The sequence below is a fragment of the Argiope bruennichi genome, chromosome X2 (genome assembly GCF_947563725.1).
Source record: "Argiope bruennichi chromosome X2, qqArgBrue1.1, whole genome shotgun sequence".
Classification (NCBI taxonomy): domain Eukaryota; kingdom Metazoa; phylum Arthropoda; class Arachnida; order Araneae; family Araneidae; genus Argiope; species Argiope bruennichi.
The window spans coordinates 29,253,128-29,279,789 of NC_079163.1; the positions used below are offsets into that span (position 1 = coordinate 29,253,128).

A 26,662-nucleotide genomic window follows, 5' to 3' on the forward strand; every position below is an offset into this window, starting at 1 on the left:
GTTGAATCATTGTTCAATTTCAGATCTTTGAATTTGTTTATGTTAGGATAGCACCCAAAGAAGCGGTTATATTTCTGCCTCTTAGTGACTGTGAAGCATTCTTGTTTCAATAAGTGAGGATATATCTGCAAAATTTTAGACTACTTATTTTGTTATATTGAATGATCAAAACCAATTACTGTTGAACCATTCTGCAGAGCCTTGTCCGTTCTTTTGTCGAGAGACTTATTATCAATATGTTGATACTCCTAAGCATGTTGCTGGGTTTATTCAGTCATGAATTAAAATAAGGTGTTTAATCTGGCTAACATAGATTCTTGCACAAACATTATTCAATATTTATGAGGGTATTTGAAATCTTGCTGTATTCTTAAATTCTATCCCTTGATAATTGTGAATATGAAGAAACTTTAATTCAATTACTTGAATTAAAACTTCAATTCTATTACTTAACATATTAAGAAATTTTTGAAATTACTTTTATATTTTGTATTATTTTTTCTGACTATTCCCATAAAGTATTACCAAATTATATATTATCAAAGCTTCTTTGCCTCAAGTTTTTGTATATGTATATTAATTCTAAAAAGCCTTGTCAATTATCATTTTTTTCCCTTCACTTTTTTTTTCAGTTATAAAGATTATTAAATTATTGCTTATCCAAATGTCCAGAAACATTTTATTATTTGCAATGCATTTAAATTAGTACTATATTTTCTGTAAACCATCATTTACTTACTATATGTATTTTAAAAAGCATTCTTCTTAATTATCCCGCTAACAAATAGTCTGAGATAAAATAATTTTGGTTTATTGCCAAGTCTGTATCACTTCTGGCAGTTCTAGTAGAGCAGATCTAGCTAAAAGTGCATTGTAAGATATTTTTCTTATTAATAGAATTTTTTTATTTTTCTGATTTGAAAGCAAAAATATTTTCATACTAATAACTTGAATGCCTATATTCTGCAATTGTGTGCAAGCAATAATTAATTACCTTCCTCATTCTCAAAACCTTATATTAAAATTTTAAAAAATATCTTAATTGAAAGATTGTGTCAACTTTTTAAAGAACAATTACCTGAAATTTCCATTTGAGTCTTTTTAATTTTGTTTTTAAGCCATATTTGTATGCCTTTAAATTTGCATTTGCTTATTTTTCGAGCCCAGTATAATACTGTTTGTTTACTTTAAGTAGAATTCCTCTGATTCATTAGCTCACATCACCCTACTTTAATATATGCGACTTAAAGCTTTTACACATTTTCATTTATCATCCTTAAAATTATTACTTTTTTATTAGTTTGTACAGTGCTGTAATTTAAGTTAATTTTATAAGAATTCTTTAGTAGTAATTTTATAGTTTGGATGTGGTTTAGGCTTTATTTAAAATTGTGCACATTTGAATATTTTGGATATGATACTCTTAACTATAAATCTCTGGCACATTTATAAAAAAAATTATCTTTTTTTTTTTTTATTTCTTTAGCTCTTCGTCGTGTTCCTTTGCCTGTGTCCAGTTTGATGTCTTCTCCATTCACATGTATGCGTCTATGATGTTTTTGAAATTTTCAGTGTTTGCCTTCTGTGTGGTAACAGATTTTAACCATTAATACTGAACATTTTGATATTTATATAGTTTGGTGTTCTCACAATCTGGATTACTTTCTGTGGTTGCTTGCTTGCTTGTTTTGCAAGTGTTATTGAACTGTAAATGCTGCATTACAGAAATGGAAACTCCTGATCTAAGATACAGCATTTCAGTTTCAATTCTTGTCTTCGATGATTTGTTGATATTTTCGTAATACAAATGAGCTGCACATCAACAATAACTAATCACACTTGCACTTTCTTAGGTAGATATGATTGCTGGTGGATCTGATCGATTTATATCTAAAGTTTTTTTTAAAAGGCCATGAATATATTTATATATAATCGTTTATTATATATTATTACTAGTAATTTTAATATTAATTAATAATGTGATTTATTTACAAACAAATTGCAACAATTGGTTTTGAAATAGAGATAAAAGTAGCTGTCATTTTGAATATTTTATTGAGCTGTATTAAATTTCTCCCTGCTTTTGTACAAAACAATATGAAATTTTTATAATGAAGTAATTTAGTAAAATAAATGAGAATTATTTAAATTTTAATAAGTTTAAATAAATAAAGTTGCAATGTTTTGTTAAGGACTTCATGACATGTATTTCCCCCTCCTTTTTTTCTTTATGGATATGTTATGTCTTGTTTGCTATTTTAATGACTTATTTGCTGTTATGTATTTATAAATTTTGGTATTGAACAGCATCCTTTGAATAGCATTATAATTAGGATCTTTTGAAACTAATTTTTTTAATCTGAAATTTGAATTATTTTATTTGCATATTGTTGCTAGAAACTTGTTCATGATTTCCTAGCATTGGAAGGCTTGTTTTACTTAACTTATCACATTAAGCTATAATTTGCATGATAAATCTTCGATGACTGAGAGAATTAATTGATATAAAATAATCCTTGTTTTTATACATGTGTTCTGAATCAAAAGTGCATTTATAACTATGAAATTTTCAACTTTTTATGAATTCATGGCTTTTTAAATGAAACTTTTCTCTTATTTCTTTTTAGACACCTGGTTGGAAGAATGCATTATTTTGTATTTTTTGAACACTGTACTGATTTTGCAAGTATTATAGCGTATTTCATTTTGTGTTTCATAAATTTTTAAAATTTCATAATTTATGTTAGAGTGAGTGGATGGTAAGATGGACATAATACAGTTTTGTAACCAGAATTAGTATTCATCTTAAAAACCAAATTATTTTATTATATCACTGAGTAGTTTTCTTATATGGCAAAATAAGTATCTTTCAATTTCTAATAAGATAATTATATTTAAAAATGCATAGGTAGCATTTAGCAATAAGATTCTGAGCTAATATGTAATTAGTAATATTGCGGAAAATAGGGAAAAAATAATGAACACCAGTGAACTATTCTTTTCAGGTCTTTCTCAAATTTATAATTTTATAAATCTTCTCAAAAGTTTCAAGTGAAAACTTGTGAAGGTCTTAAATTTTACAGGAAATACTTTTTTTTGTGATGATGTGAATACCATTTGAATGAATAAAATAAATTTATTTATAATGGTATGAAGTCCTTTTCTATTATAATTTTCATCGTATATTTAAGATGAAATAGAAATTCCCTTTTTTGTAATGAGATATGCAGATTTAACTCTCAGAAACTTGAGGTTTAAATAAATTAAAATTCTTTTAACTATTAAGTGATCATTACATTTGAGCGTTAGGTGTAAGCATCGAACTGTCGTATATTTTAATGTAAGGCTGTAGTTTTGTAGTATAAATTGCTGGAAGCGTATTCTCTTTCCTGTTTCATCTGATATCTCTTATATGTATGTTGACAAGAATTTTTCTCAAACCCACTGAAGTCCAAATTTATTAAAGGCCCTAAATTCAATATATATTATTTTAAAAATAAGCAAAAGAAAAAAAAAAAAAGTAATTTGTCCATCTTTTCCCTTTACTCAAGTCAAAAACTTTGAGGAGCAAGTGTGAAACACTATATTGATTTTGTATGATTTACCAGGTATTTTTTAGTTTTTTAAAATTATTTTTTTCATATTAACTTTCTGTAATACTAAAAGTTATTGAGGAGCTATTTATCAAAAGTGAACCTCCACTTTTTTTTCTGAAATACAATTTTTTACTATCTTGTAATCATTTACCTGACTGTACTAGAGTGCAATCACATTTTGTCAGAAAATTAACTTTTTTCCTCTTTGAGAGCTCCCTAAAGTTCTTAACGTTTTTTTTTTTTTTTTTTTTTTTTATATAAAACTAAATATATCCATTTCCGAAAAAAATTTGCCGTTTTGCTAAATGCTTTTAATAAAGATGAATAAATCAATCAACTCATTATATCTAATTTGGCCTTTTTTTTTTTCTTTTTCCTTTTCAAAACTTAATATATGCACAATGCTTTCAAGGGATCTCAAAACTACATCTCTTTGAAGTTTGCCCGTTCGTTACAAATTGTCTTTTCAAGTTTTAATTGACCATTAGGTGATAAAAACTGGCATTGTTAGTGACATCATTCTGAAGTTAAATATGCTTTTGAAAGATTATTCCTTATCTAATATTTTATGAAATAATTAGCACCTTTGTAAATTTCTTCAAAATTTCATTTATATTTTAAAGATAAAATTCGCTGTTCTTTAAGATATAATAAGCTTTTGCAACTAAGGTTTCCATTAACCTGAACCTCAATCATCATTCATTGATTATATTCATTTACAATGTGATTTCATGAGTCATTTAGAAACCATTGTTTTTGTTTGTCAGCATTTTAAAATAGACCATTAAAAAGACTTAAACTGTTGTTCAAGGAAGTGAAAACACCTTTACAATTCTATAGAACAAACGAAAAATCTGAATGATGGCGAGTCAAAACTAACTTTGTAGTTTTTAAAAGATAAACCCTGATCATGCAGTCATAATTCCGAGAATTTATGATGCTTCACTGTCTCTCATAATGATAATAAATTAAATCATAAGGTTTCTTATTCAGTAGATGAGAAAATAAGTCAGGACATGGCACTTACGTGGCATATTTGGATGCATAAGTTCCAGAGGTGCAACATCTTGACATACTTCCATTGATGGATTTCCTCAATGTATTTTCTGAAAATGGAATTAAAAGTGTTCATCAGTTTATAAGCATTTTAGCAGTTTATTAGTGTTCAGTTTATTCAGCAGTTTTTCAGCAGTTTAAAAGTGTTCAGCAGTTTATTTTTTATCATTTGTCATAGACATGTCAATAACAAAATTATTGAGAATTGTGAAAGTGATAATACAGGAAGAAGATATACTGTTTTAAATCATGAAGTGCTGATACTGGTGGTCACATTCCCATATTAAATATATTTGGGAATCGGCAGAGGGTTTTTGAAGATAATGGAATTGTTTGTTGACTGGAATAAGAGTAGCAAGTATACAGTTTAAAGAAAAGCTTTCAGATGTATACAACAAAGTTCCTGACATATATTCAAGGGGAAAAAAATGTAAAGAGGTACCTGGTATTGAAAGGGTAAAATTGATTTCAAAGTCAGATTCTTCTCGCATACAAATTCAATTCTGGTTAAGAGTTAGAAGTTTAATTAAAAAAAAAAGTAAAGTGAGAAAGTGATTTAACATTACTCTTCCGCATGAGAACAGAATAACTGAAAAAGGGGGGGGGGGAGGAAATCTGAGATATTTACTTACTATCCATTTCTGTTAAAATTGATCAACATTTGTAGAACTAAAATGATTCCAGAATGTTACAGATGATTTTTCAAACGATAGCATTTTGAATGAGGACTTTGAAGATTGCAAATATCTGGATGACAACTATGCCATCTTTTAAGATTAAAAGATGTTTTTTGGAAATTTTCATTTCAGTGGAACTTTGAAAGTAATTTAAGAAACAGGTTTTGGTGTTTTTTCAAAACTTGGTATAAAAAGTTTCTTAAAATCAAAATTAAATGCAAATAGGAAGCTTTTTACCATAACTGTCTTTCAAGATGTTTTTTGTCAGTTTCTTTTGGTATCATAGACTATGGTCTTTAAACAAAGCTGTTGGTTAGAAAAAGCAAAGGGGGAAAAAAAAAACAGCCTTTTAAGAATTTTTCAATTTTTTTCTTTTTTTTTTTTGTGTGTGTGCTTTCTGAAAAACATTGTTAAATGATTACATTTGCTTTTGATAAGAAGCTCCTCATTTTTTGTTTTCTTTTTGCATATGAAATCTATTCTTGATACATTTAGAAAAAGAAAAAAAAAAAAAAAAAAAAAATCTTAGTTTTGTGCTCTAGTTTGTGAAAACGTGCAGTTAATTAGTCAGTGACGTAATATTTAAAACAACTAAAATTTCTAATGGAAAAATTGCATGATAAAGTGTTAGCTTCATAAAAAAAGTCCCTCCGCCCCTAAAAATCTTTTTTTTTTGTCTTCTTAAATTAGGGTTTTCTAAAGGTTACAAAGAAACATTTATGAGTGGTGAACAAGAACCGTGGTCATTTTTGGGTGGTCTTACAGCTGAATTACAAGTAAGTATTTTTTTCTATATTTATAATTCTGGTACTGGATTTTTTAGTTCCGCTTTTTTTAAAAATGTAAAATTAAAATATTTTGCACCCAGTCATAATTGTAGTAAATTGAATAATTTTTTAAAAAATTATCCAAATCAGCAATTTATTTTTAATGCATTTTAAAAAAATTTTTCCTTGTTGCCTTTATTTTAATGTATTTCTTTTATAGTATTTTAAAGTTTAGATTTTGAAGTAACATTTCATCTCTGAATGCTCTTTTCACTGGTTTTCAAAACCGATTTTATTTTTATCAGCTCATGCAAGTTGATAAATTAAGATATTCAAATATTAATTAAGAATACAAACAGTGTCTTGTTTCTTTATAGCTAAAATTTGGGAAACTGCCGATACCTACTTGTTTCGAGATATACTTTCAATCTTTTTGTAGTATTTATTTAAAGAATTTGATTTTTTATAATTAATTTTTTTTTTTTTTTTAGGGAAACTGTTGTAACAGTTAAGTAAATATGGTAAATCTATTTTTATTCTGAGTTGTTCAAAATTTGAAGTAAAATTTTGACTTCCTACTGGTTTTCATTATTTAGGGAAATTGATGTTCCCTATCCTCTGGCCAATAGAAATCTTAGTAATGCCAAATTTACTAACATAATTTACGAATCTTAATAATGCCATATTAATAAATTAGATTCAATAGTGCATTCCATATTAAGGAAAATCCACTTTTCTTCCATTCTGTTTTGAAGCGATACCCTCTTTTTTCTGGATCCTCCAAGATGGCCATGGTTTGATCTCGGATGCAATATAAAAGGGTTTAATAGAAATATGCATAATCTTTTTACATATATTTGAAAGTTTTAAGAACCATTTAAAAGCCCTTTTATTTATTAATACCATCATTTGTGCTTAATCCAAATTCTGAAAAAGATTTCATGCAAAAGTCTGTTCATAAATCTTTCCTTATAATAAAAATGAATGAATGTTTTTATGGTTGTTGGTGCTTTCCCAGATAAACTGTTTGGCCTAGAGAACTACCAAACTTTATATATACTTTGGGCAGTGGGAATATATACACACCATAGTAATTAAAAAATTTTTTTATTTTATTTTGAATTGATTAAAAATTAGGTAAAATTTTAGCGTTTTCTGCAATAATTTCTAAAAATGTTACAATACAAAAGCATTATATATATATATATATATATATATATATATATATATATATATATATATATATATATAATATAACGCTTACGTGGACGCAAAATCAGGCTGAATTTGTTAATCGCCATTTGGCAACAACACTTCGACTTTACCCGGGAACATCAACACGCGGTTTGATAAGATTTCAAGCGAATGCTATTCTCAACGAAAAATTATCGAACACAATTTTTTACGATGAGTTTTAAGTCGTGCCGTATCGATTTTAAAACGAAATCGTCGAAAAAGAGAAGGCAGATCGAATGAAAATTCTCGGGAATCATTCATGAGAAGATCCAGTCGTAATGAACGAGATAGGGTTAAACGTTTATGTGTACGGAGCGAAGTTTCCGTACTACAGGAATATAGTTTTGGGGCTATGTCAGGGCTTTGTTCTTTTTGCCAGGCACGTTACTGGGAAAAGAAGTAAATTCAAGTGGCAAATACACGAAATGTTGTCATGATTAAAAAAAAAAAAAATGTTTTGGAACATCTGTTGAATCCACCGGAAATATTGAAAGACTTGCTGAGCAGTGATTCAATCGAAGGAAGAAGCTATCGGAAGCATATAAGAGAATATAATTCTGCTTTAGCTTTTGCTTCCATGGGAGCTCAAATTAAGCTTCCTCCTGGAACAGGGCCATATTGCTATAGGATTCATGATCAGATATACCACATGGTTTCTCCTTTATACAGTTGTCATAACAAACAAGGTTATGGTCAGTTATATGTTTTTGATACCAGTGAAGCCACTGAAAAGCGCATGGGAAGAAATGAAGATGTTTGCTCTGTGTGATGGAAAGATTGAATTGAGAGTAATCATTCCGTTCATCGATTGTTACCTGCAGACGCATAGTATAATTGAAGAAAATACAGCTACAAATATCAGGAGGGTTTTCATGGAGACTGGAAATTTAGATATACGTAGATATAACCAACCTATAACAAAAACAGAAATTGCAGCGATATGTTTGGAGATAATGGTGAACCACCTGCTGATTGAGACATCTGTATTTATCCTGTAGGTATTAACTGCAAAAATATTTGTCTATTAAACCAATGTTGTGATCCCATGGTCTATCCCTTGCTGTTTCCAAGAGGAGAATTAGGTTGGAACATAAATATGGAACATTCTGCCGAAGGAAGATCCGCAAAATACACTCGAGTCACCCAGCTACAATTTTATTCTTACCGACTTTCTGTGAGAAGTAATTTTATCATTCTCCATCACAGTGGAGTACATTCCAGCAGTAGTACATTGTCGATACCTGTGTTAAAACTGAAGGATCACGTCTCAATTATTTGCGTAATAATCAAGAAAGAAAATTTGGTCGACCTGATTTATTTGTGCTATTTACCTGTAACCCAACATGGATGGATATTTTAAATGTGCTAAAAGGACTACAACGCCCAGAAGATAGACCAGATATAGTTGTAAGTATTTTTAAAATGAAATTGTTCTGAGCTTTTAGATGATATTATTAAAAGAAATCTGTTTGGTCGCATGATATCATATATTTATGTCATTGAGTTCCAAAAAAGAGGTTTACATCATGCCCACATTCTTTTAACATTACATCCTTATTCTAAAATTCGTAATAAAGATGACATTGACAAATATATTAGTGCAGAGCTACCAGATCTAACTGCAGACCCAACACTTTTTGAAATCATAACTAGATGTGTGATTCACGGTCCATGTGGTGCTTTGAATCCAAACTCACCATGTATGAGAGAAGGTGCGTGCACCAAACAATATCCAAAAGAGTTTAGGGCAAAAACAGAAGAGAATATTAATGGGTATCATACGTATCAACGAAAATGTACAGAATCTGTCAGAATAGGTAGGTATGATTTGGATAACCGATGGGTTGTACCTTATATCCCTTGGCTTTCAAAAAAATTCATTGTTCATATTAATGTGGAAGTATGTGCTTCAATTAGAAGTGTCAAGTATCTGTATAAATATGTGTGTAAAGGACATGATGCACCTCAATAAGATTTGAGAAAGAAAATACCCTTGATCATGGTGAGATTTTATCGTTTCTAGATGGGAGATATTTTAGTGCACCAGAAGCTATGTAGCGTTTGAACGAATTTAGTTTATCAGAAAAATTTCATACTGTTGTGTGATTAGCTATTCATTTGCTTGGTCAACAGACTGTTGTTTATGAAGATGAGCAAGAAGAACAAGCTGTTTCGAGAACTGCTACAAAACAAACAACTCTTACTGCATGATTTTAGGTTAATAAAAATGATCAAGAATCTCACATTTATTTATATACAGATATTTCTCATTATTATACTTTCAATAAAAGTACAATGAAGTGGCAAAAACGACAACGAGGAGATGAACAGGTTATTGGAAGAATGCCTGTGGTTAACATTCAAGAGTCAGAAAGATATTATTTGCATTTGTTACTTTTAAGAAAATTGGGAGCTCTAAGTTATGAGGATTTAAAAACTGTTGATGGAATTGTGTGCAATACTTTTCAGCAAGCATGTCAAATGCAAGGATTACTTGAGGGGGATCAACATTGGTATGGCACAATGAATGAAGCAATACAAACTTGAGTACCATTTCAGTTACGTTTATTGTTTGCTATGATTTGTGGTTTCGGGGAAGTAAATGATGTTCCAAAACTTTGTTTTCAGTATAAAGATAGTCTTAGTGAGGATTTTATTTGGCAATATTTTGAAAATAGTGGATTTCAATATGCACTTGCAGAAATTGAAGACCTTCTTAAAAATTATAATTTAAATCTTAAAAACTTGAAATTACCTACGGTTTATCTGCTAGATGCTCTTTCAATTTTGCCGTGTTTTGATGCATTAGAATAACAACTGAAAGGACAGATTAATTAAAAACTTAATGAAGAACAGAAATTAGTTTTTCATATCATATATTAAAATCTATATATAAGGACAAGGAAGATGCATCAAAATTATTTTTTCTGGATGGCCCTGCAGGCACAGGAAAAACTTTACTTTATAATACGTTGTTTGCCACAATGAGGGGAAAAGGGCATCACATAATTCCAGTTGCTTCAACGGGTATAGCTGCTACTTTGCTTAGTGGTGGAAGGACAGCACATTCAGTTTTTAAAATACCCATCCTTTTAAATGCCAGTTCAACTTGCAAACTTAAGCCAAACACACAAGAATCTAAGTTGATTTGTGAAATAAAATTAATAATTTGGGGTGAAGCACCCATGGCGCATGTTCATGCGTTTATTGCTGACAGACTTCTGCAGGATCTTACTAATTGTTCTGTGCCATTTGGTGGTAAAGTTATTTTGCTTGGTGGTGACTTCAGGCAAGTTTTAACAGTTGTTTTGAAAGGTTCAAGATCTTTAACTGTAGCCAGTTGTTTAAAAAAGCATAATCTGTGGTCTAAATTTATTAAACTAAATTTAGTTAAAAACGTGAGAGCCCTAAAAACTGAAAGAGAGTTTTCAAATTGGTTATTGGGAGTCGGTGAAGGAAAGAGTGGAGATACTGTTATGCTCCCAGATGTTTGTTATCCTTCAGAACAAAATCCTGTAAAACAACGATTTGGAGATTTAAATTTCAGCACAGTTATGCCCCAAGAACTAAAAGGTAGAGCTATTCTAACTGTTACTAATGACGCTTCCATAAATAAATAATCAGGTATTGACATGCTTGCCTGGGAAAACAGTTATTTATGAAGCTGTTGATAACATAGTTAGTGATGATCCTAATGACCGACTAATATTTCCTGTAGAATTTCTTAATTCTTTAACACCTACAGGAATGCCACCATATAAATTGTATTTAAAGATAGGATGTATTATTCTGTTATTGCAAAATTCAGCTCCAACCAAAGGTTTGTACTTTGGAACTCGCTTACTTGTAACCAAATTGCAACGTATCATAGAGGCAAAATGCATTAATTCTGCAAATGATGAAACGTATTTTACACCCGGATACCCCTTATACCTTCTGACAGCAATATGGTATTTAAATTTAAACGAAAGCAGTTTTCAATTCATTTGGCTTTTAATATGACTATTAATAAAGCACAAGGACAAACCTTTGAAAAAATTTGTTTGATGCTAAATGATTCTGCTTTTAGTCATGGGCTTCTCACGTATTAAATCCTTTGACTCTGTGACTGTTGTAACATCAAATAGGGAAATAGTAAATTGTGTATACCAAGAAATTTTAAACAAATGATTTCTGACTGGTATAAAAATTTTTAATTTCTAAATTCTATGGACAGCATTTCATTCAAAACAGATTGAATGTATTTTTTTTGTTGTCAAAAAAGTTTTGAATATTTTGCACAAGGTTATCAATTTTAAAAAGTCAGAAATATATCATGATTCCAGGTTTCAATTTCTAATTGTCAACGTATTTCAGGACATTATCTCTTCCCTAACATGTCTTTCTCTGTTTTCTGCCATTGACTGTTCACGCTTCAAATCACTCTTTCCCTAAATTTTTATAAATAGTGATTTTTTAAATTCTGTTTCTTTGGTATAGTTTCCAAATTTGAAAAATTGCGAGCAAAGTACAATTTTTTAAAATTTGTTTCTGTGGTGGATGTATATAGTTCCTAAATGAGAACTTATTTGTGTTTACAAAGAACTTTTCTAAGGTTCAATTTTCGAGTGTACTTTTTGCCTTACATTTTTTATTTCTTTCATTGTTTTTATCTTATTTTGGAATGGACTGAATTTGAATATAGCTGCTTTCAGACAATTTGTTTTTTAGTAAATATCACATTTTTATTCTGTTTCTATGGTATAGTTCCCAAATTTGAAAAATTGTGTGCAAAGCACAATTTTTTTTGAATTTGTTTCTGAGGCGGATGTATATAGTTCCTAAATGAGAAGTTATTTGTGTTTACAAAGAACTTTTCTAAGGTTCAATTTTTGAATGTACTTTTTGCTTCACATTTTTTTTATTTCTTTCAGTGTTTTATCATATTTTGGAATAAATTGAATCTGAATATATCTGTTGCTAGACTAAAGTGGTTTAGTAGATGGCGAGTGAGCGAAACGATCTGAGAGGAACTGCGTTAGCAGTTCCTGGGGGTTGGCGAGCATAAGCGAGCAGGAGGCGGAACCGCCTAGTAATCTTGAAAAAAAAAAAAAAACTTTTTAATGATGCAATTTTTTTTGCATATAAATCTTTTTCTGTATTTAATCAATTTTTGAAAAATATTATAAGTATATTTTCCAACAAAAATACAAAGGTATGTAGGAATTATAAACGGACATTAAGCGTATTATGAACGATAATACATAAGCGTAAAAATTTTGGAAGAAAACCAAAGTTATTATAAAAATTCCTATTTAAAGTGGTAGATATTTTTCGTTTTTATTTTTTAATCCGAATTACTATCGTTATTAATATAATGAAATAATGAAGCAAGCAAAATAGTGAAATTAAACTTTTATTCTTAACACAAATCCTAATTGGCAAAACAAATTACAGGAAAATTATATAAGTGCTTAATTCTGAAATTTAAATAAGATTTGCTTAATTCTGAGATTTAAATTTATATTTTAAAAACTATTAACATGAAGAAAAGGGCCAAATTTTACATTGTTTTAGATTAGAAATTAGCTTACATTGTTAAAAGGTTAAAAATAGCGGACTGTATCTACTTTTCACGAATTTTTGTAGAGTTGACAGAAAGTAAGAGAAATGCGTTATAAAATGAATATAACGGCCTGAATTGACTGGAAGCATAAAAGTGTTTTGCTATGTGTATATTAAAGCTTAAAAGCTTTTGCTGAAGAAACCGTTAAGTTATATAAAATATTTAATTAAAAATTTTAGTAACCATTAATCCTAGTGAAAAGACTGGGTGCCATAGTTAGCTAATAAAATAAATACATATTACGAATGAATTCTAATTATTTAATGTGTATTTTTTCTCTAAAGGATTGTTGATGTTTCTGAATAATAAAATAAGTGGGAGAAGCTGCATTTACTGCACGAGTGCTGCATTTTAGGCATTGTATAAAGAAATTTCACCCTATGCATAACACAAGACAGCTAGTAGAAGTGGTCTTCCCTTGATTTTCTTATATACTTATACAATGTGCTGAGGCTGTTTTACCGAGGCCAGTGTAGTTTGTTTTCTGGTCTTTAGTTTCAGTGATAAAAATTAAAATTAACATTTTGTTTCAGCTTAATGTCCAAAGGATAGATTAGTGCAGCTACAAGACTAATCATTTTCCTTCTTACAATAATTATTTAAGGATATTTTGTCCCTTGATAACGACTTATGTTCATCTACAATCGCCTAGTTTTGAATGGGAATCAGTCATTACTAATTTCCAACTGTTTCTCTCTTTTATTTTGCAGGTAATCTATTAACATTTATTTGTGAATGTTATTCAGCTTTATTTCCTACCATTTTATGATAAGCAAGTCATCAAGGTGCATCTATGAACATAAAATATATTTTTAAAAGATGAAATATCCTAGTCTCTTAGTTTAGGTAAATATAGGAAGTTTACTGTTGACTAAATATGAAGTTTGAACTATAGCACAGAGAAAAAAAATAACTTCGATTTATGTCGAGTCTTTTTTATTAAAATATACCACCACCACCATCACCAATAAAAAACAGCAGGAATGATCTCTTCAAAACCTACTTGTATACTGTAATAAATAAGTCATGGATCTTGGACAAGGCTGTAAGCATCACAAATGCTCATATTTTTATCTTCAGAGTTTTCACATGAGAGTCATGAGCTTCGTAGTATAGTGAGGAAAACCGGAACTTCTGTATCAAATGCGTCATTTTAAGCATTTTTTAATAGGCATATTTTTTGCGATCAATCACCGGTGTGCGGTTAATACAGTAGTACCAAGAAATTGAATATTTATTTTGCGCTTTCTGTCTGACCGATTGAAACCAGAATTTGGCAAAGAACTACAATTTTAGTAACAAGATCACACACTAAATTTCATTTATTTATTTAAGTCATTGCGTTTATTTAAATTTGCAAATGGTCATTTCTTTGACAGATTTGATTCAAAATTTGGTAAGAGTGATATTTTGGATGTTAAACCTGTATACCAAGATTTATATATCTTGCTCATTATGTTTTATAGTTAATCATGCTAACTTGTATTCGGACAGCTGAGTAGATAGACTTCCTCTTAAGTAATTGCATTCAAAATTTGGTAGAAACTGCAAATTTGGAATTAGCCCGTATACCAAATTTTATTTATCTAGGTCAAAACATTTTTGAGTTATCTTGTTCACAGACAGGCAGGTATAATGCCAAAGAAGTGTTTTATGGACCCAGAGAGGTCTGAAATATGGAGATATTTTTTCAAATTTCGCTATCGAATTTTTTGACAATTAAAGTATTTTCTCTTTGTATATATACTTCGTGTACGAAAGAGTAAAAAGCTGCACCGTGCATATATTTTTAAAAGCAAAATACTTTTGAGGAGCAGATATAACTTTACCCAACGGATTTCATTTTATTATAACCAAAGTGTAAGTTTAAAGTATAATTTTTCTGTAGTATAAAGTTTGCAGTAAATATTTCATTAAATAACTGAATTTTTCATAAAATGATGCAATTATATAAATTCATTGGACTCGCACAGAAAGAATATTAAATTCTAAAAATTTATGAAAATTTGAAATATTTTCATATATTGAGTTTATTACTATGGCCATTGTTTTATTAAATCAATTACAATGTGCTGTCTGTCACGTTTAATTTTAAGCTGTATTTTAGAATTATTAAAAGTTGGTGCCTTTAAATTAATCAAATTTCGATTTTATTCTCATGTATGTTACTAATTTAAAATAAACTTATCTGTAAAAATTCTGCGTAAATAAAACTACTCAGGTTTTAATTCTAGTTTTTGAGAATCGGAGATCTGCAACAATTAATGCCAGTGGTTTGAAAAGTTTCTTATCAAACAATACAGCATATAATTTTAGACTAATATTTTGGCTAACATTTGAAGGAAAAAAAAAAGAAAAAACTCCTTTTGTAATAGAAGACTTTGAATTATTAAGTTCGCTTTATTGTATCCCGGGAGACACGAATTATTCACAAGCAGAAGCGACGAGCACGACACAAAACTACACAAAACGAAATGAGGAAAACTAATGAAAATTTTATTCCTGTGAATATATACTGCGAGATAGATTTTAATAGGGATTTGAAACACGTGTCAATCATAGGCAAGGGAATCATAGGGATCTTTTAGAAGAACTTATTTAAGTCTGCAATATTTTATTCCTTCACTCAGAGGGTGAGAACTTGTCGGCATTTAGCCGATTTAGCAATTTTAGAACTCGTGTTGAATGAATTAAATAGAAAAAGTGCCATGAGATGAGGAAATAAAATAATATTTTAGAATGAAGTTAATGTGGGCTAAATTGAGCAAAAAATAAAGAAATTAATTAAGTTTAAATTGGATTTTAAAATATCATTACAATAGTTACTATTTCATATGAACTTGAAAATACTGGAGATAATTTTCTACGATTTGGATAATTAAATTCCTCATACATTACAATGTCACTAGGTTTGAATGGAGAATCTATAAATCTAGCATCATATCTTATTTTATTTTTATCATGATATTTTATGGTATTATCTTTAGCTAATTTTCTAGCTTCTTCTACTGGAGGATAGGATTTATTTTGAGTTAAGGGAGGAAAATAAGGTAAAGCGCCAATCACAAATATGCAAGAGGAAATTTGTAACAGAATGGTGTGTTAAGTTATATTCATTGATTACTTGTTCTAAAAGTCTAGTCCAAGGAATTTTTGTAGGAGAAGAATTGACCTTACATTTTAATTTAGTTACTGTTGACTTCTTAGCTCTTTCAAATTTCCCATTAGTTTGTGGACGATGTGAAAATGTTAACAAATGCTCGACACTGTAATTTCTGAGGAAATGTGTGAATTTAGATGAGGTAAAAGCACCATTTCTATCGGTTAATAATTTGGAAGGTACCTGAATTTGGAAAATCTGCTTTGATATATTAATATAAGTTGCAAAATTTTCATTTTTGGAAGGAAAAGCCCAAACATATCTAATTGCATGATCAATTACTATATGAAGAAATTTTTAAGTTGAATTGTAATAATTAATTCTACCAGCAGTATCGACAGAAAGACATTCAAAAGGACGATCTCTGTCTGTGTGTGTGTGTGTGTGTGTGTGGTGGTGGGGGGGGGGGCACAGCCTGTAAAAGACCAAATTTTTTTTGCATTTTCTTCTTATTTAATTGGCAAATATCACAATGTTTAACTAAAAGTGCAATATCTGGAATAATATGGGGTCAATAATATTGAGGAGTAATTAAATTTATTTTTTTTTGTGTGCCTGAATGCCCAAATTGTTCATGAGCATTTTGCAAAACTTTTCTTGTAAGAGAAAAAGATACAACTATTTTAAACAAATTTTTCTTTTTAACTACAAGTACATAATTAATATTTTTATATTTAGTGTTATACAAATTGTCTAAATTTTGATAGTGTTTTATCTTATCTAATTCCCGAAAATGCACAGAATGTTGAAGATATTGAGCTGTAGCATGCTTGATAACATATGAGCTTCAACATTAGCAGTTCCCTTTAAATATTTAACTTCGTAATCAAACATGCTTAATTTTAAAGACCAACGAAATAACCTTCCCCTTAAATTTTAAACAATTTTAAGCCAAACAAGAGCAGCATGATTAGTATGAATTATGAATTTTTCCCATGTAAATAATAAAATTTATCAAGAGCATTTACTATTGCTAAACATTCCAACTCAGTTATACAATAATTTTTTTCATAAGGCATAAAATTATTGAAAGATGAGATACAGGATGTAACTTACCAAAACAGTCAGGCTTTTTTAGAACAGCTCCAATGGCTACTTGAGATGCATCGCAAAAAACATGAAGAGGTAAATTAGGGTTATATAGTTGTAACACTGATTTAGTTATTAATTTATTTTTTAATATTTCAAAATCCTTTTGACAGTCTTCTGTCCCATGTGTGCCATGGTGTATCTTTTTTTAGAAGATTATTTAAGAGCTCTCTAATTTTAGCATAAGAATCAATAAACTTATTATAAATATTTACAGAATCAAGAAAACCTTGAAGTTCTTTAACATATTTTGGAGGTTGTAATTTTTCAATACTTTCAATATTATGATTATCTGGAGAAATGCATCCTTCTTTGACTTCATACTCTAAGAAATTAATTTTATCTTGAGCAAATACACATTTAGAAAATTTTAATTTAATATTTTCTTTTTCACACATTTGAAAAATCTGTTTTAAATGATCATAGTGTTCCTCTAATGAATTAGAGAAAATTACTATGCCTTCAAAATAGTGACATGCAAAATTTGAAAATTTATATTTATTTAAAATTTTACTAATAGTTCTATTGAATATTGCAGGTGCATTTTAAAGCCAAAAGGTAGTACTTGAAATTCATACAAACCTTTAGTAGTTACAAATGCCAATTTTTTCTTATCTTGTTCATGCAAGGGTATGTGCCAATATCCAGTTGCAAGATCCAAAGTTGGAAAAACTTTACCATTACTTAATTTATCTAATGAAGTATCTATTCTAGGGAGAGGCTTTGCCTCAGATTTGCAAAGGGAATTAATTGTATGATGATCAATACAAAGACGACTTTTTCTATCTTCATCTCATTTATATACTAATGTGACAGGGGAGGAATAGTTACTCGTAGATTCATTTATTAACCCTGCATCTAACAAATTTTTTATTTGCTTAATTATTTCAATTTCATCATTAGCAGAAGTTCTATAAGCCCTTTATGAAACTGGTAAATCAGATGTTAAATTTATTCTGGAAGGTTCCGTTCTTATTTTACCAACATCATATTTATTTTTTGCAAACACATGATAATATTCTGACACAAGTGATAACATAGATTCAGATAGTTTGTTTACAGACAGAGGTAGAAAAATTTTCTCTGAACTATTCATTACCTTGACTGTATTATCACCAGTGTTATTATTTTCAACAATGCATAAAGATATATAATTATTATTGATATGCAAGTTGGTAATTATTTTTCCATTTTGAAATATTTTATTTTTATCACAATCTATAATTAATTTATATAAACTACAACCTGGAAGTCCTAAGATGATATATGGTAAAGGATCGTCCATAATATAGAATTTGATTTTCTTATTTAGGTCATTTTTTCTTATACAGTTTTTTCACAATATCTGCAGATATAATTGAAACAGTAGATCCTGTGTCAATAACAATATTTACATTGGTATGAGGGTTATAAACATTGTCCAAGTTAGCTAGACTTGGTAAAGTTGAGATGTGTCCGGACACTAGTAATTTTAACTGAACTGTGTCAGGGGCCTCATAAGAAGAATATTGTCTCATTTTAGAATTTTGATAACAGCCAAGAGGGACTTCAGTGCACGGGGAAGTCAAATTAGCTGTTATTGGAACATTTGTCGGAAATTGGGGTTGTTGAAAAGGACAGACTTGTGTCCAATGATAGACATTTGGAATACCTTTTTGAGTACAAATTATACATGGAGAAGATGGTAATCTGTGTTGGAAATAAAAATTATGATTATGGTTATTGAAGTTATTTGGATGTGACCCCACTGAATTTTGCTAATTTTGTCTAAAATTATTTTGAGTTCGAGGTACGAAGGAATGCTGAAATCTATAATTAAAATAATGTCTAGGTATAAAAAAAGCTGGTTGTCTTGCTCTGATTCGGGTTTCAATACTCCTGCCTGGATTTCATACTGACGGTTCTTCCATTTTTAATAGTTTAGTTGTTATTGTAAGCCATTCTGTAGGGATAGAAGTGGCTTTTATGCTTACCAGTTGTTTTAATTGAGTTGGCAGTCTATCAGTAAGACCTTCCAAAACCAGTTGTGGATTAAGACCTAATTGTCTACCACTATTTAATTTTTTATGAAAATAATAATCTAATTTAGCATTTTTTGAATCAAATTTAAGCCGTGAAAAGTCAGAAAAATTAACAATATTCGGGTGAAGAAATTGCTTATTTAGTAGACAGCATGAATCATCAAGATTATCAATATGTGATCAACTATTTATATAATGAGTTAAGGCTGACCCTTTAAGAAATTTAACAATATTTTTAGTTTTCCACAAGTCAGTTTTGTTATTCTCCCGACAAATTTTATTGAAATATCCCAACCGTAAATTTCATTCCCTTTTCGGAATCAAAAGGGATTATGGAGAGTTCTTGGGCTATTTGATCATTTTCTTCTTTATCAATTTTATTTTCTGAACTTTGACTCTGAAGGTTAGAAACATTTGTTTTATGTATGTCAGTCATTTTTCCTGATCTTAACAACATTAAAGTATATTTCAAATAAAAAAAAATTATAAATTTATGCATAAAATTAAAAAAAAATAGATTTGATAAAAGACTAAAATTTAATATTTTAAATAATACTATAAAAATATAATTTGCAGTAATTCTAAAATTTAAATATGGAAAATCAAAAGAAAAACACAATATAAATCTTAATTTTCACCCGTTGAGTCAGGAAACACTAATCACTTTTTAAGGAATCACAAAAGGCAATTTTGAGCACTGGACTGGCACTGGAGAGTAAAGCAGGCGAATATTATATTGTGGTGATAATATAACACATGTGATTTGGATGATTCAATTTGGCACAGGCAAGGAGCTTTCAACTTCTTCAAGATAAGGATAATCACAAACACAAGGGTATTTATTGAACAGCAGAGCAGGAATGCCGTAAGAGGTCTTAGGTTACGGAATGCAGTGAAGGAAGCCATGGTAATTCAACGAGACCTGGAACCTGGAGTACGGATGGCAGAAGATATTGCATCGTCTGGCGTGAAACTTCAGCGGTGTAACCGCAGGGAGAAGGCGCCGATGAAGCTAAGCCACGGGAGACAGCGCGGCCGAGACAGTACGGAACCAACTTCAGAGCCACGGCAAGTCAAGTCCTCTCTTCCCAGGAATTTAATTTTAATTCATTTGACAATTTTGCACAGAAAACTATCCTTGTCGACTCTTTAAATGTAAGCATAATTTTTGAAGCAGAGTCGTGGCGGAAAACAGAGAAGAAGACTTTGAATTTTAAGTTCGCTTTATTGTTTCCCGGAAGGCACGAATTATGCACAAGCAGAAGCGACGAGCATAACACAGAACGGTACAAAACGAAATGAGGAAAAGCCAATGAAAATTTTATCCCTGTGAATATATACTGTGAGATTTTAATAGGGACACGTGTCAATCACAGGTAAGGGATTCATAGGGATCTTTTAGAAGAATTTGTTTAGATCAGCAATTTTGTATCCTTTCACTCGGAGCGTGGGAACCGCTGACGAAAGCATTTTTACAGAGCTTTCTGTTGCATTAATTAAATAGAAAAAGTGGAATTGGATCAGGAAATGAGAGAGTATTTTAGAATGAAGTTAATATTTGCTGAATGGAGCTAAAAATTAAGAAATTAATTAAGTTTAAATTAGGTTTTAATATATATATATATATATATATATATATATATATATATATCATTTTCACACTTTTTTTGTATATCTCTAGTATATTTTCTAGAGTAATGTGGACGTAATAATTGAAATTTATATGAGAAATTTTTATTTTAGCTTGGAATTCTTATATTTTCTCTCTTATTTATTTAGCATCTTCTTCCCTTGGAAAGTGTGAATGATTTGTTTCTGTATAAATCTCCTGAAATACCAAATAATAAAATTTACACTATCCGTCCTTATTTGCCATCTGATGAGGTAAGAAACTTGTGAGATTGATTTTGTAAAAAGAGACCTATTTGTTAAATTTCAATATTTTATTATAGCAGATTTATTGAATTTATAATCAGTTGCATGCTTGACATGAAAAAAGCTGATGCTAGATGTGCTAGAAATATGAATGCATCAGTAACAATTGATTAATTATTTAACAATTTAATCTCTACATACATAATTCAAAGCTATTGTATTCAATCTGTAATCATAGGCGTTCATCATGAAATAACATTTATAGTATATGCAACTGAAAAAATGAATTAAGCATTTTGAAAATATTTAGTTCTGTCAGAAGTAACAGATGGTGTGTTTGTGGCAAAAGAGAAGACTAATGAAAGCACAATCTTGTCATTTTGTAGCTGCATTTGATCAGCGCTATTCTTCATAACATCTTAAAATTTGACATGATTATGCTGTTGCTGTCGACTGATTTTTTACGAGTCGTCGTAATTTTCTCTTTGAAATTTCTTGTACATTATGATATAAATATGTGGCATTTGAACAATTATAAACTGACAAGGGCGCATTTCATCGTAATAATTGAATATGCTGTGCTGCTGCTGCATTTTGAGTGAAAACGTTTTTTTGTTACTGCAAGTTCTTTGGTACTTACAGAAATTAAAAATGATTGAAGAAGCATTTGTTTCCTTATGTACTTTTACTTGAGGAAGTAGCATTTTTACTTGTGAAAAGATAACAGAAATTCTTGATAAAAAATTGTGTCTTTGAGGATTCTTAAAATTCGTTGAGCATTCTTAAATTATAACCTGCAGAAAACGGATAGCACAGTGCATATATTAAGGAACCTGATTTTGGTTCAATAAAAGATGTCAATCAATATCTTTCTAAAATTTTGACATAAAAATATTAATTTCAAAATTTAAGAATTGTGCTTAAGGGATACATATTTAACAAAATTAGCGATTAAAGTAATTCTGCTATAAATTAAGCTTCAATGAATGCCTTTCAATTTTGAATAAACGTAAATGTAACATTAATTCTAAAGCACAATATAATAATAATAATAAAGCACAATATAATTCCCTTACAATCCATCTTTGCACTGATATAACATAATATAAATCATAAAATATAGTTTTTCTTGTGAAATTTTGCTGCATTAATATTTAATTTTTGTATTTTTCTTCATGATTTATCGAGATTTCAGTTCATAGTCTAGTTGCTTTAAAACAATAAGATTCTTTGTAGATTAATATATTGCAGAGTTATAAGGAGTAAACCGTTGATTGTTTCTATTTCGATTTTTATTCTTAATGTAAGGACAATGAAAAATATAATAACCCAAATGGAATAATTTTAAGGACAATGAAAAATATAATAACCCAAATGAAATATTTTTCAAATTATATCTAGTGTTATATGCTTATTGTATTCATGATTTGCATTGATTACGAATAGGCTCAAGTATATGATGTGTGTAGAAGAACATGTGATGATGGAATGGATGGTAGTGAAGTTTTTCCAGAATATCCAGATTTGATTGGTGACAAGTATGTATACAAATAAAATGATTATATTCATCAGATGCATTATTAATTTAAAGTATCGAAGCTCATGTACGAATTTTTAAAGCCAACTAATCATTTTTTAATTTTAGATTAGTTGGACATTTCTTATGTCTGAGTCCAGAATACTGCTTTGTTGTTGAGGATGAGAATGGTATTTGTGGTTATGCTTTGGCTGCTTTAGATGCCCGACAACTTAAAACTAAATCTGAAATGTGTTGGATACCAGAACTTCTTACAAAATATCCTGCGCCGAAGAAAGCGAGTGGTGAGATGTTAACTCCTGCCGAAGTAAGTTTTAGGGTGATCTTTGTATTATTTTAAACTCGGAATTATCTGCGGAATTGTATATTATGTGAACAGCAAGTAACTCACAAAAGGGCAAAAAAGGACTTAAGTCAATACAAAACTGCTTTTGAACAATTTTTATTTTCAGTCGGATGCCTGTAAATACAATTCCGACAGTAAAAAGTAGATTTCTGTGACAAGTTTGTTGGTTTACTTTTTTTGCAGAAAAAAAGTATTTTTTAGGGTGTTTTTTGTATTTAGATATCTCTTTTTTACTAGAGACCAGCCGCCTTTTTGTCAAGCTGATTCCACCATCAAATTGGTAATAAAATTCCAAAATTGCTCACATACTCATACCTGTTGTACTTTATACTAATAACTTGAAATTAAAGTTATCCGTCGAAGTAATTTTTAATTGAAATTTCTGAATACAATGTGCTGTTGTTTTTGAGCAAGACGATGGATAAAATTGAAGATTTAAACAAAATGACTAAATAAATCAAGTAAAATGTATAAAACATATATTTGAATTTTTAGATGATTTTTTAAAATGAAATACTGAAAACCGAAAGCGAAAATTTGTTCAATCACAAATAGATAATTATTTGGGGTCAGATTAGATAAATCAAATCTGTTGTTGACAAAGCTGTAAATAAATGCAGTTATCCACTGTCGCTTCTCAAGTATTATTTTAATTTCTTTGAAACAGTTTGAAATGCAGTTTTGGTTCAAATAAAATGCTTGGAAATAAATAAGAGGTATTTGATATTAAATGATAAATATTAGAATTCATTTGAAAGATAATCATACCCAATTTGGAAATGTTTATAGATTTATAAATTAAAACTTTCATGGAGACAAAACACTATTTAAATACTATTTTAATTTAATATTCAATCACTTGTTACTCTATTTGTGCTTACCTAACATGATTTATTTAAAAACAACATTGCAACTCCTTTGCATGTATAAATAGTGTTTTTTGAGGGTAAACATTTGTTTCACATGACATATTTGTGATTTTTTTTTTAGATGTTGAATATTGTACTTCCAATTTTGTCAAAATTTTTCAGGATATTCTATTTTTCATGATTCATATCGAATCTCTTTTACACTATAAAGTAAGACACTTAATGTTGTTTTAAACATCTGTATGAACTTTTAAATACATTTGCTATAACATAAATAAATCTTATAGGAAATAATAGCTGGTTTCTACAATCGTCAGAAAGTAGGCCCTCCTGAGATAGTTTATGTGCATCATCCTTCAACGTTAAGAATGAACATTCTACCTACTGTGAGTGATCCAAGTGTACCTAAGCGTATGCTTACTTGCATTTTATCGACTTTGAAAGCTAATGGTAAGTCAAGTAGTTTTCATTCCCCTACACTTTTTGACCTGAAATTTAAAGTATATACTGTTTTAGGACCTTGACTGATTTTACTTACTGAAGCAGGGAATAATTAGTAACCGACGAAAGCTGGCATGTTTAAAAAAAAAGACGAGAATGATGATGGAACTAAATTGAAGCTGTTAGCATAGTAAAAATTAGATATAAGAAAAATTGATTTTAAAAAGAAAGGCAACAAGACAAAATACAACAATTTTTAACTAAAAACATCAATGAAGTTTTAATACGAACGTATTATCTGTTTTAAAAATTAATTTGTAACTAATAACTAAATGGTGATTTATCTTATAAGTAAAATGATTATAATTATAATGTAACATTTTTGATAATTATTACAGTGATATACAGCATTTTGAGTACAAGGATTGTGCTATAAATTTTCAAAATAAACCATAAAATTCACAAGCAACGCGTCGGAAGTTTATTTTTAAAGTGGCATGTTTTTTTAAAATACATTTTTCAATTGCTATGTCTTTAAATGAATTAAAGCCAAAAAAAAAAAAAAAATATTCACTTAGATCATTGTGGATATAAAGGGCTGAGATATTTCATTATTTATGAGAGCATTTCAGAAAATTCCATGAAGCATTTCAGAATTTATTTCAAGTACTGCACCACATGGAAATTTACTTTGAGGGTGTATTGCATACCCCCCCCCATAGATTTGTGTTATTACAATAATTGTTTTTGTGGGTTCTGGTTACTCTATTTCCGTTTGAGGAAGGTCTGTCTCGAACAACTCTGTAAGTAAACTGAATATCTGCCGAATACTATATGCCATCTAAGCTTTATTATTTATTTCTCGTGGCTTGTATGTGGATTCGTATAAGCACTAGTACGCATAATGACAGTTCGCTGCATGGCTGAAATTTTTTAAAAAATTGTTGCATATTAAGATAAATTGTGGTTTGGTGCAGATTAGAGATGTGAATAAGTAAATTTAAAAAAATCTTTTGAATCTTCTTATTCTTTCTTTTTCTTTTCTCTCACTCTAAATACTTACATTGAAATTCATGTGATATAATCTCATGATGAACGTAGCTGCTTAAAAATTGCTTATATAGCATTTAGTCTGGAAATGTCTATCTTTAACGTTCAATTTCTCCCCCCCCCCACATTTTGAATAATCTTCTTGAGGAGAAAAAATGTGTTGTGTAATATGATTTGACTGCAGGGGTGTGGAAGAGAAAAATAATTGCTATAAGAAAGCTTCTTAAATTTTTCATTCTTTAATTCTGAGTTTCCATAACCATGAAATTTCACAGAGAATCTTAAACTTAAACTAGAGTTTGAACTGTATTTTTTTTGCCAAATTCTAGTAATGCTAACTAACATGCTAAAATCATTAGTTAACTTGTAACAGGGAAAATTAGTCAGAAATATATGTAAATCTAAATAAATATATTATTAATTACTACCATTAAGTTTAAATAAAAAAAATTAATAATGTAAATGACAGATAATTAACATAAACAGTAAACTCATTTTAAAAAATAGGCATTTTGAAAAATAATAAATATTCACAATATTTAATTAAAATTCTTATATGCTTTTGAAATAGAATTACCATTAGGAACATAAGGTAAAATAAATAAATAAAGAGATAGATCACTGGGAAAAACTTTTACTCAAACTAGAGCAGATTTGGAATTTAAATCATCATTTGACATTGACAATGTGAATTAATGAATTCATTCTTTAAGAACTCAGCTGAGCAAATTTTGATGATTTTCATGCAAATATGTATTGTTTACAACAAATAAATGAATACTTCATTTTTCAGCATGAAAGTGCAGAACATTGTCGGTAGAATTCGTAAAACTCTTTTATTACACTTGTTGTTTGTGTTTCCAGTTAATATACATCTATCTCTAATTTAATATATAGTACCAATAATTTTCATTTTAGTATAGCTCACTCAATTAAAAATTATAGGTATTGGTACACTGTGAACTAATAAAAATATAAATCAGCATTTAAAACTGAAAGTTTCTTTTATATCATTTGTATTGTAAATAAGAGAGTTTCAGAAAAAATTCTCACTTTTGTGGAAAGCTGATATGTCTGTATCATTAATCTCTATTAAAGAATTTATTACTAATTATCTTAAAAATTCGTGACAAAAAAGATGCAGTTCATTTATCATTTATAATCTGGCAATTGAGATTTCAGAAGAGTAGTTATCATTAGATTGTTTTTGATGGTCTGTAGAATACAGTTTTTCATCATTTATTGATTGTTAGAAGTGCTTCTGCTTTGAGAAATGATGTATTTTTCATACTAATTTTTCATTATAACAACTTGATGCTATTTCTAATGATGTGTTG

The 26,662-nt window shown here is 29.2% G+C and overlaps 1 protein-coding gene across 2 annotated transcripts in view; it reads left to right on the forward strand.

Moving 5' to 3' along the window:
- LOC129960188 (protein O-GlcNAcase-like) overlaps positions 1-26,662 on the forward strand; it is a 56,433-nt gene that overhangs the window by 19,473 nt on the left and 10,298 nt on the right. Inside the window, exons 9-14 of one of the 2 annotated variants that reach the window (XM_056073406.1) lie at positions 1,487-1,540; positions 6,020-6,105; positions 20,987-21,091; positions 22,529-22,620; positions 22,728-22,926; positions 24,122-24,284. In XM_056073406.1, coding sequence (XP_055929381.1) covers positions 1,487-1,540; positions 6,020-6,105; positions 20,987-21,091; positions 22,529-22,620; positions 22,728-22,926; positions 24,122-24,284 — 699 coding nt within the window. The remainder of the gene's footprint in view (positions 1-1,486; positions 1,541-6,019; positions 6,106-20,986; positions 21,092-22,528; positions 22,621-22,727; positions 22,927-24,121; positions 24,285-26,662) is intronic. The other variant, XM_056073407.1, reaches the window with a different exon arrangement.